We start from the raw sequence: 20,225 nt of genomic DNA on the forward strand, positions 1-20,225 counted from the left end.
GACATCAGATATGTGAGTGAAGAAGCCAACAAGCAACCGAATTATCACAGAATCCCAAAAGACTCAGTATTTGAAGTCAACAGATACCTCTGGAATTGGAGCAGGGGGTCTGAAGACATGCTAAAAAAAGAATTCATTAAAGTTTATTAAGTAGCAGTAGCTATCCCACAGAGCTTGGCAGGTATCCCTTTCCTAATCTGCAAAAGACTGGAAGTTTATTCTTTATAGAGGACAGAGTCTGTCTAGAAAAGATAAAAAACGGCACAGACACCATGCTAAAAGAGGTATTAAGGGAAAGTTTGTAAACAATAGTGAACTCCAACCCCTCTCTGACCCTGGCCTCTGTCACATCCTCAGGTCCCAGAACTCTGGCAACCAAACTAATACCCTCCAGGTTGCTCTTGGGTATTTGACAAGCTCAAGAGAAGAGAAGATGTCACTTTGGGCATTCCACGTGGGTCCCGCTAAGGCACTCGACAGCAGAGAATCTCAGCCCTCACGATGCGTCAAAATCACCTGGGAACTTTTACAATGTTTCCTTACCTGGGATCTCCCAGGGAAGCTGATTGGTCGGTCTGGTAACAGCGGGGCATCCGTATTTATAATTAGCCCCAATGATTCTCATTTACAACAAGAGCAGAGAACCATTGTTCTATAGTGAAGCTTACGGACAAAGCTCATCCCTGAGTACAGAGCTTCACATCAACTTTTAAATGTGCTGCTCACAACAGTCCGTATGGACAATTGAGGACAGCAGTTAATATTAAAGATAGCGACCTAGATAAATGAGTGGAAAATGGCAATTTGAAGAAAACAGAGACTATATAGACAGAAGAAAATTTAGGGGAAAGAACCCAACTATATTTAATGTTCTTGCGGAGACACGACTACATTGCATCCCTAAAAGTAAAAGCAATGCCTTTTTAAAAAGAACTATAATGAAAACAAAAAGAACTCTAGTAAAGTGTGATATTAGAAATAAAAGGTTAATAGGAGAGTTACAAGATTAAAATTGAAGAAATCTCCCAAGAAGTAGAGCCAAGAGACCAAGAGCTGAGAAGTAAGAGATTCAAATAAAACAAGTCCATTGTTAGGGCCTGTGTCTCCCACCCCCAAATTCATATGTTGAAGCTCTAACTCTCAATACCTCAGAATAGGACTATTTGGAGATCGGGCCTTTAAAGAGGTGATTAAGTTTAGATGAGGTTATTAGGATGGGACCTAATCCAACTTGACTGGCGTCCTTATAATAAGAGGAAATTTCAACATACAGAGACATTAGGGCTACAGGAGCACAGAGGAAAGACCAAGTGAGTACACAGTGAGAAGGCAGCCATTGGCAAGCCCAGAGAGGCCTCAGGAGAAACCCAAATGTGCCGATACCTTGGCCATGGACTTCTAGCTTCCAGACTGAGAAAACAGATACTGTTTAAGCCACCAATCTATGGTATTTTCTTATGGCAGTCCTAGCAAATTAATACATCCAGGAGGTTCAATATCCAAATATTTTAGAAACTTAGAACAGAAAAAAAAAGGAACAAAAAAAGTAATAAAAGAAACAGTGAAAGAAAATTTTCTAGAATTGAATATGTATTTCCAGATAGAAATACTCGTTGTGTGGTGAAAACAATGGATGGTAAAGGCACCAAGGCCTTTACCAAAAAACACCAAGGCACATGATTTTTAAAAATCAGAACTTTAGACATAAAAAGGATCTTACAGACTTTCAGTAAGAACAAACAAACAAACAAACAAACAAAAACAAGCAAAGGGTCAAGAATAGAACAGCTTCAAATTTCTGAATGGCTACACTGGAAGCGAGAAGACGAGATCAATGACCTGGAAAATTCTGAGGTCCTAGGGATTGTATTGGAAAATGTATCCAAGGGAAATAAGGCCTTAAAAGAAAATCCAGAAAACGGTTTATCTTCTGGAATCATTTCCTAGATGACAATTTATCATTCACTTGATGTAGACATTGAAAATAGGCACAAGGAAATCCAAATGAAGAAAGAAGCAAAGGGAATCCCAAGTTGGTGGTTTCGGGAGGCTGGACCACGAAAGCTGGACCACAGGCTTCAACAGCTCCCAGCCCGAGTTGGGAGGTCCGAGGCTCAGGGACAGAGTTCTTCGAGGTGAAAATAGAGTACAAATGTGCTGATCACCTTCGGAGGAAATACACCTGGGGTAGAATTTAGGGTTGAATTAATGATAAAGCCGAACAAAACTATACAAACACATCAGGCAAATATTGACACGGAATGTGTGAGGAAAGGTTAGGTCTTCATACTTTACTTAGCACATAATTGGATTTACATAGCCAAAAAATTTAAGTACAATATAAACACGGATGTATTGGAAAGATGAGGGCTGGCATGGGAGGGGTGTGTGTGTGGGGAGGGGTGCACACATATGATTGTACTGAGGCCAAGAGCAAGGGTTGGGATGGTGAGGTAATTAAAGACACCAAAATCCTCATTGACCACACTGAGATATCAAAAGATGCAAAACCTTGAAACACAGCAAGCTGAGCACGTTATTTGGGGATATATAGGTACTCCCTCAAGAATCGGGTATCCATCGGGAGGAGTTGATTCTGGGGAGCGGAAAATGGGGGAGGCCTGCATTTTTCTGGAACAGGCCTGTAGAATGTTGATGTTTGAAGCACGTGTATAAGGACTCTGGGCTCATCCCTACTCGTCCTTCAAAGACTGACCCACTCGTGATTGTATCTCGAAAGCCTTCATTTGCCCTTCTATATGCCCTTCTCATTTAGGCTTTTAGCCGCCTTTACCTACCCCTGTCATAACACTTATCACCCAGTATCATTATTGCCTCTTTACTTGTTTTCATACCCTCACCGTGTAAGCTTTTTGCAAGCTTCTCAGCTTCATCGCCGTGCACAATTCCTACTGCAGAGTAGGAGCCCCATAAATGCTATTTGTCACGTGAACAACTTGACACCTACTAACCCATGTGTCAGGAACTATTTTGCTGAGTCTAATTCTGGTTCCACATTGAGAAAGTCACCAGATAAATGAACGCATTTGCAGCTCCAGGAGTGTATCATTGTCCCATTTTTCAGGCAGGCCCTGTTAAATTACTAACTTGAATTATAACGTAAATAATGCTACTTTAAATCTTGTACGGCATGCAATAAACAGTACCTTGTACAGGTAAAGAGCTTCCTTCTAAAGTGTTGTAACTGGGAACCTGGACTGTGGGAAGCTTCCAGGAGGGTCACTGGATCTCCTAAAATTTAATGCAAAATTTTATGTATATAGACATTTTTTTCTGGAAAGAGAACCCATAATTTCTGTTATGTTGGGAAATGGATAAATGACTCCGAAGATTTTAAACACAACTGCTCAGGGCAAAAATATTTTACATTTTACATTGCACCATTCTTTAGAGAATCATAAAGCTCATTACATATTTTATTCTCTAAAACTCTGAAACATAAACATGGGAAAGTTACTATTCTAGACTTGAATCCACAAAAAAACATCAATTCAGCTATGTGATTTTAATTAATTGGGAGTAGAACTCTAGGACTGCAAGAAAAATGGGCCCATATCCTAAAGTGGGTCAGGTAAATTCTACTCAGAATTCTTACAAGTTTTAGACCAGTGTTATTTCTTATTTTCTGGAAAATAAATTTTAATGTTCAAATTACTAAATAGAGTGTCAGAAAAATAAATTCAGAGATTAAATATGTATTATTTTTGATTATTGGAAAATACTGTTTACGATTAATTCACTTGTTTCTTGCTTACTGAAATATAATTCAGGATGCAAAGCAATGGTACAGGAGCCGGTTTTCAGAGCAAGCCTAATCTTTATTTTTTTCTGTGCATGGTTCAGGTTTTCCATTAATATAAAGGCACAACAGACTAGAATATCATAAATGTGAAATTAGGTTAATTTTATTGAGCTCGCAAACTTGCTTAGTCTACGTGAAAATGAATTCACTGAAATGAGACTAAAACGTATCAGAACCATGGATGAAAAAGAAGTCAATCAGTTCAGTGTTGTTTCGTTAAAATATGAGGAGTTTTTTGGGGAGTGAGGAGGGAAGGGCAAAGAATATCACTCAAATCTTTCAAACAATCCCAAGAAAGTCGTTCAGTAGGAAAGCATCCGTGTCTTTCTCTTTGGAACATTAAGTAATATGTTAAAGAGATAGTTGTTTTGCCTTGTTAAAATTTTGTACTTTGGAGATGCTGAAACATTCTTTGGCATATCTACTTTCAGTCCACCGGTTTAGTTTCATTTATTTGGGAAATGATACAATGCAAAGGGGAACTGTAGAATAGAGAAGGGATACAGAGCTAAGACTCAAGACTGAAAAATCTGGCTTGCCTCAGGAATGTAATCTAGTTCCCTTTGTCAGTAGGCAGAAGCGCAGTACTGGGTATCAACACAATTACTGTGTATCACCGAAGAAAAGTACTGTAAACAAGCCTTTTGATGAGGAAAAAAGAGAGAGAGAAGCCAGTCCAAGTAACACTGAGGTAAGCAGCTCCTGCTTCAGTGAAACAGCTAGTCCTGTGGGTAAGAGACACCACCATTAAGAACGGAGAATGGAGCACCTGGTTTTAACAAATGTTTCCCATGGGAGAAATGGCTTCCAAATTTACATAAAGTTGTCCACGAATGTCTACCCTTTCCATCTTCTTTTGTTAATCTGGGCAGAACTGAAATTAGAATTTCACAGTGTGTGTGTGGTGGGGGTTGGTCCTATATATCACTGAAGAACCAGTTCAAATGTCACCTTTCTAAGGCACACACACACCCACGCACACCCACGTAGTTCACTCCTCTGTCTTCACAAACTCTATTCATGTCATTATTATAACAAAATCATCCTTTATTGTAATTACCTCTTTATATGTCTGTGCCTCTGATTAGACTGCAAGTTCCTAGGAGATGGAGATCAAAGTTTATCCATCTTTGACACTGTAGAGGAGGAAAAAAATTCCTCTGTACCCTTAGATTCAGTGTCTGGGTCTGTAAAACAAATTGACAGTTTATGAACACATTAACATGTGCATGGCACATGCATGTGGGAAAGCTCAGTGGTGAGTGGTCAGATCTCAGGGCTTCGATAGCATCTTAAAGAAAAGTGACAAGACACATAAAGAGGAAAAAGGGTTAAGTCTAGGAGAGGCAAACTGGGAAGGTAGATATAAGGGGGAAACCAAGGGAAGATAAATGCTGTTTCAGTAGGTATCTTACTCGTATGTATAATAGATGACTCTGGTACTGGTAAAAATCTAGAGTTGTCTGTGATGGTTACGAATTTTTCTATGCCCCCTTGGTAGTGGAGAGGAGCAGGGCACAGAGGTTTTTTTGTGTGTGTTCCCTCTCAGTTTTCTTCAGCTCAAAACAATGCTTATGTCAAAGTGTGATATATTTTGGGATGCATACAATGAACCCCTTCAGCACCTCGTCGGCCTTCAATTAGTTATGGAAAACCTTGAGAGTAATATGTTATCTCTTGTGGCCATATTTGAATGATGGATGGTTGATAAAATATACTGCCTGCTTTATGCTTAGATCTAGTTACTTTTAAATACTATAGAACACTGACTGAATTCAAATTTTAAATTGCTCAGTCTCAAAGCATAACTAGCTCTGTGCTTGCTCTTCTGCTCTAATGTATGTCTCAGACTTACCTGTTAACACCAGATAGAGAAAGGCCGTAGACATTAGACCAGGGGTGTCCAAACTTTTTTCAACGGTTTTCACCAGGGCCATATGCGGTAAAATACACAAACAGCCGGGCCACTCACTCGAGGTGAAGTACGTATTGCCTCACCTGGTTTATTTAAGTAAACTAAATATATTTTTGGAATTTGCTGCGGGCCAATTAACAATGGATTGCGGGCCGCAGTTGGCCCGTGGGCCACAGTTTGGACACCCCTGCATTAGACCATCAAAGGAGATGCGAACCTCAGAGAAGATTTAAATAGGCACAGAAGAAGTTGAAGATAGTTAAAAATATGGATATCACTCTTTTAAATTTGAGGCCCTACTCAGAAAGTTGTGAAGTATTTACTCCAAGACCGACATTTCCAATTGCAAAATATAGAATGATTAAAAAATAAATAAAACTCAAAAGTCTAAAAATCCAGTAGTAGTAAAGGTAACTTATTGGTCATTCCTAAATCTTCTTTGTGTTGGATTTATCTAAATTCTAAATTGACTTTTTAAAAATCAAACCTCTGATTATTTTCAAGCTAATTATCTTCATCTTGAGTGATTTATGTCTTGATTTGGATTTTATTTTATGAAGTTGAAGCTCTATCTGCATTTATTCTATAACTTCGCAGATATATTATTTCTAGAAGTGTTTTTAGCTGTTTCAGTCAATCATGATTTTTGCAGTTGAACTGAGAGCAAATTAAGTATGCTTTGTGATTCTTAAAGAACCTTCCATTCTAACTGATTGCCAAGGAATGTTTGCTGCTAACTCCCTCGAGGTGACACATATTTACATTTTATGGTTGGTCTGGGAACTATGTGATCTATTTAGACAGCAAAAGTCACTTTCACTACACTTTAATACAATATGGATTTTCTTTAAAAAAAAATTATTTCTTTTTTTCAGTTACAGTTGACAGTCAATATTATTTCATATTAGTTTCAGGTGTACCGCATGGTGGTTAGACATTTATATAATTTATGCAGTGATTTCCTCCCTGCCCATTATAGTCTGGTAGCCACCTGCCACTATATATAGTTGTTGCAACATTATTGACTATATTCTCTATGCTGTGCTTTACATCCCCATGACTATTTTGTAACTGCCAATTTGTATTTCTCAATCCCTTCACCTTTTTAACCCAGCTCCCCAACCCCCCTCCTCTCCGGCAACCAACAATATGGATTTTCTTAACGTTACATTTTAATGTGAATAAAGCTATGCTTTATTTACTGATCTTCCTAAATTTTGTAGCAATTCATTTTATAGAGTAATTCAACTTTGTCATTCTTAGCAGTGTATCTATTTTGGTTAATGTAGCAACATCCCAAGACATGTCTCTGCAAGCTTGTTTTATCTCTTCCTCCTAAACTTGTTTTACTGCATTTCCAATGTGGGATTTTAAGAGAACCTATGGAGAATTTTGTTTGTTTGTCTTTGTTTTTGTTTTACCTATGTTTTGCCAAAGTCCTTCTTTATGTAGAAAAGTGTTGGTAGTTTTGACCATGGATCATCTTATTGTATTTCTTGAATGTTTGGTAGACTTCACCAGCAAAATCACCTGGCCTAGAGTTTTCTTTGTGTCGAGTTTCTGGGAACAAATTCAACTTGTAAATAGAAACAAAGCTCTTCAGATTTTCTTTTGATCTTGTGTTAGTTTTGGAAAGTTGTGTTTTTCAAAGACTTTGTTTCATCTAAGTTGTCAAATGTATTGGCATACAGTTGTTCATAATATTTGTTTATTATCTTTTGATGTCTGTAGGATCTCTAATGCTATCTATCCCGTCTTTTATTCCTATTATTGATCCACCTTGAGTTAAGTGTCATCTTTCACCCCCTTTACGTGGGAAAACAAGGCCCCAGTGGTGACATGTATAACTTGCTGGCTCAAGACAGCTCGGTTTGCTGTTAACCTCTGACTTACCGTGTACTGTGTTTTCTCATGTGTATGTTTGCCTGAAATAGCTCACAAAATTTTATTTGACAAAGGATGAACACTATTAGTAGGATGAAAAATAATACCAAGGATAATCCATGTCTAGGATAATCCAGGTCTGAGATACCTTTGGCTGCAACAATTCAGGTTAACTATCAAACATACATAGAGATATTTCAGACCTAAATTTAAAAAATTAAGGATCATAGCTGCTACAAATTGCAGTATTTTAAGGATTTCTTTTCACAAGTCATCATTTGGTGACGGGCTGTTTGGCGCTGATCATAGTGGTCATGATTCTGGCATCGTCGTGATGGTAGATGCTAGAATCAGCTTCTCCCCTCCCTGTACAAGCATCCCACACAGAACCTACCATGCCTCCCTCCCCTTGAATCTGGGCTGCTTTAGTAACATGTTTGGTGAGTAATGTGACAGAATGATGTTCTGGGACTTCCAAAGCCAGATCATAAAAAGTCTCACAGCTTCTGCCTGTGACTCTTGCAGCAAACACTCCATCTCGGGGTAACAAGTTGTCTTGTGGGAAGTCAGACTACCCTGAGCTCAGCATGTGGAGGTTCTCCAGTCAATAGTGTGAGCGTAGCATTCTAACCATCCCCCCAAAGGCAGCAGACAGGTAAGTGGAACCATCAGGAACCCTCCACACCGGCCCCTCCGCCAGCTGTAAGTGACTTCAGTCAGTACCATACGGGGCAGAAGACGCCCAGCCACGCCCGAATACCTGACCGGTAAAACTGAAATGCAATCAAATGCTTGCATGCCTTAAGCCACTAAGGTTTGGAATTGTTATATAGAAGATAACCATAACAAAGACTATTATGTAAATGGAAGCAAACATCCCTGCCATCTGGCCTTATAAAGACATCTGTGGTAATCTGGATTAGCTGAGAGAGACCTGGAAATACGCCACCACCAAATCTGCCGCGTTAAGTAGTATATCCTAGGCAACCTTGATCTCCACGGTGCTAGGATGGGAATACAATTTCTAAAAATTATAAAAGTGCTTGCTAACATATTAATTTCAACTTAAGATTATTGACTATATCTGGTCTTCAGCCAACAAAGACTTGCTTTTTATGTTCAGGGTACTGTAATGAACAGGACTTTCTGATTATCGGGCGTCATCCTGAAGAGAAAATAAAAACATTTTCCTGTATAAGGAAATATCCGAGTTGTGATGCAGAGGTTGAGCTGTGAGATTTTGGCTGATAAATATCTTGGACTAGCTTAGATTTCAGAATGCTCTGAAACAAATCTCTGTGATTGAATGAATCTGTGATAGGGGATTTGCTTCCTGAAAGAAGGATCTTTTACTGGCCTGTTAAAAGGCTTTATGATGGATGAATATGGGGCGTCCTACAACTTAAAAGTTACTCTGTGCTTTGCAGCTGCTTTTGCTAAGACGATAATAAGCAATACAACAAAGGTGAACATATAAATAAAAATGACTGCTAAATTTAATCAAATGTTTAGCGTTTATTAAACAACATCCTGGATCATCAATTTCTTACAGTAAAAGCCTAATACCTAATTTGGCTTGGTGAGAACCTAATTGAAAAGTATATATAAAGTAATTGAATGTGTCTTTTGTGAGTTTTTAATCTTGCTTTTTATTCTTTAATGAAGAATAATTGTATAGCCACAGAAAACGCAGTCAATATCTAAAGTCATTGAGTCCTTCTCTGCTGAAATAAGAATCATTCTCATTAAACAACAGCAAAAAAAAATGTAGAGAAAGAGTTGCCATTAAAAAATAATCTCCTCGGGGCATATTAAAATCACTGTAAGCCTCAAACAGATGCCATGCTTCTATAAAGCTAGCTCTTTCTATTTAGCTTTAAAGTGGTACTATCCAAATTGTTCAGCTCACTGACGAAAACAAGAGAAGTTGAACTGACACCCATGCCCGCTGAGACAAAACTGAGGAGAATCACCTAAAGTTCCAGCCTTGTTTTTAACTCAGAAGGGCAATTTTTAAAGTATCATTCTATTGCCTTAACAAAAGTCATAAAACAGGGCAGACTTTTTTAAGAAAATGGCTTGTAAACACCAAATTATATCGATCCTAAAGCTCAATGGCTATGTAGGTTAATAATAATCACCAGTTAGGAAGTGTTCATTGCTCAGGATTCAGGAAGCCCTACGTCACTGGTAGACAGGCTTGTATTTGGCAACCATTGCTGGGGAGTGAGGAGAAAAGCTATCGTATCACTGTGGCCAGTGAACTAGGGAGATATTTTAGTCATTGAGCAGACCAAATTGTTCCGTGGCTGATGATTAGATGGTAAATGCAATAAAAGCCGTAGTAAAATAAAATCTGTGATTTTCGGTTATTTATGTATATGTCAAAAGGTATACTTGTGGATTATTCTTATGCATTGTGGAAGCTCTTGCTCCCTCTCACACCCTGGAGTATTCATTCATTCATTGATTCATTCATTCATTATCCACAAATATTCAATGAGCATGTGTTGCTAAGAGTTATTCTATATTCTAGGTTTGGAACATTAAACCAGAAAAAAAAAAAGTCCTGCTCTCTTGAGGTTTACATTCAACTTAAAGAGAGAAAAATCTAATTTTTAATTTTCTAATTAATGTATTTTATAATGCCAGAGCAAAAGAAACAGTGTGAAGAAAAATAAAGCAAAGTATGGAATACAATGTAATAAGAATACATTTTTGATGGGATGATCAGCGAAGGTCTGTCTGCGGAGGTGGCATTTTAGTAGAGATGAAATGATGTAAATGAAATGGAAAACCAAGGGACTATGTGGAGAGAGAATGTTCTAGGTGGAAACAGCAAGTGTAAAATCCCGAGGCTGGAACTTGACCAGTAAATTCAAGGACCAGCAAGAAGGCCTGTGAGATTCAAGGGACTTACTGAAGAACGGTCTCACTGCCGCTGGAGAGCTGTCCAGTAGCTTTGGATTTTGTTGTGTGGTGAGAAGCCATTAAAGAGTTTTTGAGCAGAGAAATAAGGGAGCCCTTTAAACTGCTGAATAAATGACAATAGAGAGGCAAGTGACAAAGCCCTGAGAGCAATTACTGGCTGTTAGGAGGCTGTGGCAAGAGGAGCCAGTACCTTGGATTAGGGCGTGTGCTGGGTATTGTTTGCTTCTCCAGATCCACTTTCCACCCTTCACTGTTTTGTGCCAGCCCAGGAGGCTGGTTTGATTCAGCTGCTGGGGGACACTGGCAGAAGTGGAGGGCAGGAGAAGGGTGAGTGGAGGGCAGGAGAAGGGTGAGTTGGGTATTTACCTCCTGGTTCACCCCCTGCAGGCTCACAGGACGCGGTATGTTCCGGTACCATGGCTCCTCCTAGGGGGCATTCTCCAAACGTCTATTCTCTCCAGGTTCTCTAACATCTCCCACCAATAACCCCTTCACACCTATGGTGATAAAGTCTCTGCACTGTTTCTAATCCTGAGATTTCGTTTTATTCCTTGTTGAATTTCCTAAATTCTACTCACACCTTTAAACCATCCCTTCAACGAGCTGCCTGTTCCTTGCTGGGCCTCCAATGGCACGGGGCGACAATAGTGAGGATGGTAAGTAGTTGGATTCAGCATATATTTGGACAGAATCTGCTGAAAGTCTGGATGTGTGCATTCCGCATGAGATGCGGAGAAGGGACACAACTTGCCTTTCCCCTGAATAAATTTGAGGTCCTCTACCAAGTCAGAACACACCTCGATTTATTTTCAAGTAATTCATAGAATTTTCAAACATGGATATGCCAGAGTGTATTAATTAATCACCCCACTCGAAGGCACTTAGTTTTTTCTGACTTTTTGCTAATACAAGTAATGCTGCAGTGTATAGACTTGAATGTATATTTGCGTGCGTGTGTGGCTTTCTTCAGAACAGACACGTAGAATTACTTTACGAAGATAAAAGAACCTTTAAAACTCCTATAGGTTTTTCCAAATTGCTCTCCAAAAATCAGTACTACTGTGCCCTTCCAGCAATAGGCTCTTTTACCCTAACTATCGGGAGACATTCTCAAGCTTTTAGAAAATCTGATGGAAAATGTTTTGTTGTTCTCTATTTGCTTTTCTTTGAATGTTAGTGGTATTGAGCATCTTTCCGTGATAGTTGGCCAATGTTTGATGAGGAATAGGATAACACACAAATTCAAATTAGTTCCCCACAAAATACTTCATTACAAAGGAAAAACATAAAGAATTTTATGGTGGAGAAATCTGTCCTACACCACCTTTATCGGGGGACCAAGGTGAATGTCATCAGTAATGGGACAAGTCACAATTGTGGACCACCTCACGGTAATGAACGTAGTGGGAAAACAGCATCATTTCTGTGATTCTGCTGCAAAGATGTGTGATCCGAATCTCATCATGAGGTAAACCAAACTGAGGGACAAACTACAAAAAAACGCATTGGTGTCAAGTTTATGGAAACAAAGAAAAAATGAAGAACTGTTCCGGAGTGAAGGAGACTGAAGAAACATAATGAACGAGGTCCGTGGGTTAGATGGCAGTTGTGAATCAATGCTAATCTCCTGATTTTGAAGGTTGTGTAATAATTTGTAGGAAAAACAGTCCTTGTCTGTAGGAAATTCACACTAAAATAGTAGGAAGTCATGGGACTTCAGGTCAGCAACTTACCCTAAATGGTTCAGGAAAAACATGTTATTTGTATTCTCTTTGTAATTTTTATGAACACTTGAGATTAGCTTATAAAACAACAACCCACTTTTTCACATTAGGAATCCAATATGTAATCCTCGCGAACATTTCTTTCTTCTTGGCGCCCAGTAGATAGCACATATTTATCCTTGTGGCAGAGAGGATAAATCTTGACTTTTTTTTCTCTTCCCTTGTGTTTTTTGCTAACGTTGATTTCAACAGTTGTAAATCTCATGTTATCACACTATCTACAAGTCAGAATGAAAGTGTGTGAGAGCTAATCACAGGCTGTCATTGAGGAGGAAGACGTAAAGTACTGGCCTGCTAGTCATACACTCCAGCCTTTTCAGGGTTTCAAATGTAGGAAAGTTTCCTGAAATTCTGTCTTAAGGGCATTCAAATGTTATACTAATTGGCAAGCACTGGGGGGAAAAAACCACCTAATATTAATTTGCAAGAATCAACTTAGGTTCAAATCATTATTCAAATAAAGCACATAAATCTCCGCATATGAGCTAAGCTCCAAAATACTTGCTTTCAGAATTATATTTGTTCATGTAGCTACAGAGATATATTTTAACAGTATCTTCTCTGTTAACTTGCCACAGAAAAACAGAGTTGCTATGACATATTCCTTTTAAGAAAAAAAAAGCAGGATCTAGTGCTGAGTTCTGAAAACCCTAAAAGGTTATTATTCTTCCTTCATTTTCCTTCTCCCCCCTACCCTTTTTAAAATAAGTTAAGCACAAAATGTAAGAGGATTGGAAAAGCAGATCAATTTGTTATTTAGGGCTGCCATCTAGTGTTACAATAAAGAACACATTTGCTTTTTTCCTTTTGTAAACTTTAGTAGTGATAGTATTTTCAAAATGACAGAAGTTAGAAGTTAATACTACAGCTAAAAGATTTTTAAAATAAAAGCTAAATATATTTAAGGTATATAACATGCTGATTAGATATTTACATGGTGCAATGATCACTACTGTCAAGCTAATGGACATATTCTCTCCTCTCGTAGTTACCATTTTTTGTGTGCACCTGAAATCTACTCTCTTAGCGTATTTCCCGTGTTCACTACAGTGCTAAGTGTAGTCATCATGCCTGTAAATTAGATCTCTAAATTTATTCATCCGACACAAATACAACTTTGTACCCTTTGACCAATATCTCCCCATTGCCCCCACCATCCCAGCCCCTGCTAACTAACCACTGTTCTACACTCTGCTTCTATGCTTCTATAACTTTGATTTGATGTTTTAAGATTCCACATACTATATATGATATATATGTGTGTGTGTGTATATATATATATATCACATCTTCTTTATCCATTTATCCATTGATGGACACTTAAGTTGTTTCCATATCTAGGCTATTGTGGATAATGCTGTAATGAACATGGGAGTGTAGAAATTTCTTTGAGATCTTGTTTTCAATTTCATTGGATATATATCCAGAAATTAGATTGCAGGATCATCTGATAGTTCTATTTTTTAATTTTTTAAGGAAACTTCATACCGTTTTCTGTAGAAGTTATACCAATTTACACTCCCACCAACAGGGCACAGGATTCCCTTTTCTTCACATCCTCTTCAACATTTGTTATCCCTTGTCTTTTTTATGACAACCATTCTAACAATGGGAGGTGATATCTCATTGTGGCTTTGTTTATATTTCTCTGATGATTAGTGGTGTCAAACATCTTTTCATATACCTATTGGCTATCTGTATGTCTTCTTTGGAAAAATGTCTGCTCAGTTCCTACCCATTATTTAACAAGATTTTTTCTTTCTTTTTCAATTGAGTGAGTTTTTAAATATATTTTGGACATTACTCCTTTATCAGATATATGATTTGCAAATATTTTCTCCCATTTGGTAGATTGCCTCTTCAGTTTGTTGATGGTTCCCTTGGCTTTTGAATCTCACTTGTTTATTTTTGCTTTTGTTGTCTGTGCTTTCAAATACAGAGCAAGACCTGAGAATTCTTTATTGTGTAGACAGCTGTGTGCAGGGCCCCAGCCACCAAATGCTAGCAGTACTTTCTTTTAATTGAAACATCCAAAAAGGGCCTGAGAGGCCATTGTCACCCTGATTCCTGCCTGATTTCATTTTCATAGCAATTAGAGACAAAGCACGGGCAAGTTGAAAATTTTAGTTTATTCTGTAAATATTGATGAATAAGATATTTTATATTATGGCATATTGCATTTCTATATTTCGAGTAATATTTCTTATAGACCCACAGAAATAGGCCTTTCATTATAGTATATAATAATATAGAAAAAAAGCGTCATTGCCTGACCTCACATATTTAAAATGTGGAAGAGATTATAATACAATCTACAAGCTAACAAATATTATGATAGTAAGACATAGATATATAAGAAGAGAAACTTGGTATAATTCCTGTAAGTAATTTTTTTTAATTTTTAAATATTTTGCTATAATTATTGTCTTACAAATTTTATGAGTGTTACAAATTTTCTTAACATTTTTATGGGTTAGACATTTTCTTACAAATGTTATGGACCAAAGTGAGGAAAATAAAAAACTAAGAAAAGTGGGAAATGAAGACAAATAAGAAGTACAAAATATAATTTAAAAGACAACAAAGGATACAAAAAAGAAAACTTAAAACAGGAAAAAATTTGGGAACAAGTCATATACAGTATGTTGTTGCTTTTTCTTCCTCAAAATTAATTTTTATGACTCAGTAATTTTAGTAATCATAGAAACTCACAGGGTATTTCTTATTTATCTGATGAATTTGTGGATTCATATAGTATAGCAAATTAAGAAAAATCTTTAAATCTTGAACATTTACCTTGCTGGGGGGAAAAAAAAAGCCTTAATTCATTCAGTTCTATTCCTACCATGAATTGCTTCAGGTTTTCTGAAGCATTAAATATGAAACTGGATCAGTTCCTTGGAAAGTTTTGAAAATATGAAACTTTCAGGGGAATAATAGAAATATGGGCAGGACAGAAGAAAACCTATAAGCCTATGTATCAATTTAGCAGCCTGATCTCATAATCTAATGATTTTTCTACATATTTCTCAAAAGTTCTATTTTAAAGAATATCCTTTTCATTTATTTAAAGACATAACTTTGAGGGTTAAAGGGAACTCTAAAGATTACAGTATAACTTTCTGTCTTCAAGGAAAATCTAAATTGCCTGTCAACCAAGAAAGTCTTCAAAAATGGAAAAGGAAAAAAACTTTTAATCACTTCCCGTGGGAACTCATTTTCATGCCTAGCAGCATATTGGTCAGGAATATTCGGTTTCACTCTCACCGTTATTTAGACATGTTCAATAAGTTCTGTAAGGATTTGTGGAGATACTGAGGGCGTGGATCCAAGTCCTTAAACTTGACCTTTCAAAGGGTAAATCTAGATAACCTTCTTGTTGAAGTAGGCCAGGAAGAGTTCTGTTTCTGTTGATTTCTACATAAGTGACTTCCGACCAAAGTTATGATAATCTAGAAAAGTTTCTTACCGTTCTCCCCCCCTTAACTGGTTTTTGTCAGGAGGTCAGTTGAATGGACATCTTATCTGGTTAGCAAAGTAGCGTTTTTGGCTTTGGAGCTGAATCACAGCCAGCATTAATTTACCTAAGGTTTTAAGTGGAATGAAAAGAACTACAGAGCTGAGTCCTGGCCAAAGCTTAAGAAAAGACCATGTTTTCAAACTGAGGGAACTAACATAACCTCATCAAGTTCAGAAACCATTACACCCACAGTGCTTGGATGGGCCAAGTAGACCTTTTGTTATTGGAAAAGAATGCACTATTGCAACTCCAGGTGGACTGAACATCCCTAGTCTTTGGATGGGTAGCATTGTACACGGCAGGGATTAAACGAGGACTGGAACAAATGCTCTGACACCGTACAGTCCTTTTGTGTGGCTGCATCCAGCCCTGGTTTTCATCAGTAAGGAGAGAGCATTCCGACCTCCCGGTTCCCGTTTTCACTCCCAGTGTGCAGGAAGGAAATCTGAGCGCTGCGGCTAACGGCACAAAAGGCAACGCCACAGGTCGATTATCTTCTGCTTAAACCAGTGGCTTCCTCCAAGAACGAAGAGCAGCAAATCAAAGCAGCTGATCGCTGTCACACTCAAGAAGATTTCATTGTAAAACGCCACGTTGTCGTGGCAGTGATTGGAGTGGGCCACCGTGTACAAGTAATAGAGCCTGAAGAACTGGTAGGGGAGGAAGCAAGTAAAGATGACCCCGATGAAAAACAGGTTTTTCACCTGGGCCCAGAACTCCTGGTGGGAGAATAAGGAGTGGCGCAGCTTCCGCACCATGGACATGGTGATGATAACCTGGAGGACCAGGAGGACGGCCGCAGTGGCGATGACCACACTGACTATCAGGTAGTTGACCACCTGCACCGAGGGGTGCGCCAGCTCCTTGTGGAACCTGAAGCACTGTCGCTCCTCGTACTCCTCGTTATTCCCGTACTGAGAAACGATCAGCGGCACCATGATGACGACCACCAGCAGCCACATGGCGGTGCTGGCGGCCACGGCGTGCAGCTTCCTGTAGAACTCCACTTTGTCCTTGCGCTTGAAGAAGATGAGGTACCTGATGGCCAGGATCACCACGTAGAACAGGAAGGTGAGGTACATGTGGACGTGCAGCATGGCGCTCACGAACTTACAGAAGGGCAAGCCGAACAACCACTCGTGCCTCACGAGGTAGGCCAGGCGGAACGGCACGGTCAGCAGAAACACGCTGTGGACCACCACCAGGTTGACGACGGCCGTGGTGGTCACAGAGCGCGTGTTCATTTTCGCCAGCAGGAACAGGATGGAGATGACACCCACCAGCCCTCCCACGAGCACTGCGCCGTAGAGCGTGGTTAAGTGGGGTGTCAGTATCGGGTCACAGAATGTGGACACATTGTGGGCTAACATACTTCAGAAGTCACCTGGAAGAGACAAAGCACAGGGTAACTGACAAACCTCCAGAGCGTTGTTCATGCCTCCCTAACACTGGCAATGGGACCTCGGCATTCGTCTGTTTACGTGACATAAACTTCATGTACCTTAAGAATGTCCGTTCCATGTCTGTCCACTCCAGACTGAAAACACAGAAAATCAGTGACGCCAAATCTTTGATAGCTTAAAGACCTGCTGAGAGGTTCCAGATATATATATATATATATATATATATATATATATATATATATATATATATAGTCAGGACAGTTCGCCTAAAACTGAATTGCAGACCATATGATGATGAAACACCGACACTACTATATCTTGAAAGCTGCTCTTCCCTCTTTCTGGATTTCTCACTTTCCTATTTCCTTTACTGGGTTTATCCTATAGTTAGATCCTATAGTTAGTTCATTCAGCATCGCCTCCAACCCTTTCTTGCCTGCCTTCCTGTACAGACTTTTTGTTTTTATGTGACCTAGTTTTTGCTAGTCTTGTTATACTACTGCAAAACTTGGAGGCAGAAGTGAAGCCAGTGAAGGATGTCAGTGTGGGATGATTTCTAATCTCTCAAGGAGAGATCAAATCACTTGGCTAGACCATAGGGGATATTGGGTTGCTCTGGCACTAGGACCCAGTGCTACTCAGCAGGGACTTCAGGAAGCTGTAGCTAGTCAGTGATGTTTCAGCTGTTAACCCCGTGGTGGTGTTGGATATTTTTCCCTGACTATGTGGATCATGGCTTTGTAGCAACCAAGCCTGGTTCCCAGACATTCCAAGATATTCTGTAAGCTATTAGCTTTTTTTTTTAATTTAAATATAATATTTTATTTGCATTTTTTTAAATCAAAATTTATTGGGGTGACAATTATTAGTAAAGTTACATAGGTTTTAGGTGTACAGTTCTGTATTACATCATCTATATATCACATTGTGTATCCACCGAGTCAGTGTTCCTTCCATCACCATATATTTGATCCCTTTTATCCTCATCTACCACCCCCCTCCCCCCTTACCCTCTGGTAAACACTAAACTATTGTCTGTGTCTATGAGTTTTTGTTTCTTCATTTGTTTGTCTTGTTCTTTTGTTGTTTTCAGTTTATATGCCACATATCAGTGAAATCATATGGTTCTCGACTTTTTCTGTCTGACTTATTTCGCTTAGCATTGTAATCTCAAGATCCATCCATGTTGTCGCAAATGGCACTATTTCATCTTTTCTTATGGCAGATTAGTATTCCATTGTATATGTATACTACATCTTTATCCAATCATCTATTGAAGAACACTTTGGTTGTTTCCATGTCTTGGCCACTGTAAATAAAGCTGTGATGAACATCAGAGCACGTATATCTTTATGGATAAATGTTTTCAGATTTTTGGGGGTAGATACCTAGGAGAGGGATTGCTGGGTCATATGGTAATTCTATTTTCAATTTTTTAAGGAACCTCCACACTGCCTTCCATAGCAGCTGCTCCAGTCTGCATTCCCACCAGCAGTGTATGAGGGTTCCTTTTTCTCCACCTAATGAAGTTTTTAAAAATGTATGTAACTATTGTTCTCAAAAACAAACGTACGTATAGTGGAGTGTTTAGCTGTAAGTATACAACTCATTGAATTGTAACAGAGTAAATATACTTTCACCAAAGAAAATCCCTATCCTGAAAACTAGCATCATACTGTATGTTTGTCTGCTTTGAATTTTATATAAATTCAGTCTCCTTTTTGTGTGTGTATCTAGCTTCATTCACTCAATATTGTATTTTGAGGCTCATTCATGTGTATAGTTTTAGTTCATTCTTATTGCAATATATTATATCATTATATGAGTATATCACAATTTATCCATTCTATTATTAATGGACAATGAAATAGTATTATTTCCAGTTATAAGTCTATTATAAATAACGCTACTCTGAACAGTCTTATAAATATCTTTTGTAAAATAAGTATGCATTCCTGTTGGTAATTTGCCTAAGTGTGGAAGTGATGGATCGTAGAGTATGCATATGTTCAGTTTCAGTAAAAACTGCAAAAAGTTTGCAATATAAATTCCCACAAACAGTTGGGGAGAGTCTGAGTTGCTCCACAACGTCAAGAATTCTCAGACTTTTCTGCCTTTTTTCATTTTTGTCATTGTCATAGATGTGGTTTTACTTTGTTCCCCTGATGAATAATAAAGATAAGCACATTCTCATATATTTGTTGGACACTTGGCTGTCCTGGTTTTGTGATGTGCCTGTTAAAATCTTTTGCCATCTCTATTTGGTCGTGTGCCTTTTTTCTTATTGATTTGTAGTAGTTCTTCATATAGCCTAGATATCACTCCTTTTGTTGGATGTATGTATTGCAAATATCTTCTTGCATTTTAATTTCAGTATTTAATTGGTGTCTCTTTATTAATAGGCCTTCTAATTTTTAGTTAACCAATTTATGAAATTTTTCTTCAGAGTCAGCACTTTCCTGTCCTATTAAGGAATCGTTGTCTACCCAAAGGCAATAAAGATAATATGATGCGTTTTATTTAACTTTTTTAAAAAAATTATTTTTGGAATTCATTTTTACAATCATGTACATTCCATTAAGAATTGATTTTTAGTATAATATAAGGTAGGAGGCCATGATTAGATTTTCCCATATGGCTAGCCAATTGACCCAGAATCATGGATTAGAAAGGTCGTCCTTATTCCCTCTAAACTGCAGTGTTGCCTTTGTTATAAATTAGGTGACAAGATATGACTCAGTTAGTTCATTTTAAGGACTCCACTATGGACTACTGGTTTATTGATCTACACGTGTGCAAATATACGCTGTCTAAATCACCATTGTGATTTATATCAGGTAGTGTTATACATTGTATGTGTAGTATGGCTTTTCCAGCTTTCTTTTCTTTAAGATCACCTGAGCTATACTGACTTTCTATATCAATTATAGAAACTGCTTATAAACATTTCTGGGGTTTTTAATGG

At 38.2% G+C, this 20,225-nt stretch overlaps 1 protein-coding gene across 1 annotated transcript in view; it reads right to left on the minus strand.

Annotated features, from left to right (window-relative positions):
• Positions 1-14,602: 14,602 nt before the first annotated feature.
• Positions 14,603-20,225, minus strand: part of GPR141 (G protein-coupled receptor 141) — a 33,515-nt gene continuing 27,892 nt past the window's right edge. Inside the window, exon 2 of the mRNA XM_033088056.1 lies at positions 14,603-17,241. Coding sequence (XP_032943947.1) covers positions 16,316-17,227 — 912 coding nt within the window. The 5' untranslated portion in view covers positions 17,228-17,241 and the 3' untranslated portion in view covers positions 14,603-16,315. The remainder of the gene's footprint in view (positions 17,242-20,225) is intronic.

This window comes from Rhinolophus ferrumequinum, chromosome 20, assembly GCF_004115265.2.
Source record: "Rhinolophus ferrumequinum isolate MPI-CBG mRhiFer1 chromosome 20, mRhiFer1_v1.p, whole genome shotgun sequence".
Lineage (NCBI taxonomy): Eukaryota > Metazoa > Chordata > Mammalia > Chiroptera > Rhinolophidae > Rhinolophus > Rhinolophus ferrumequinum.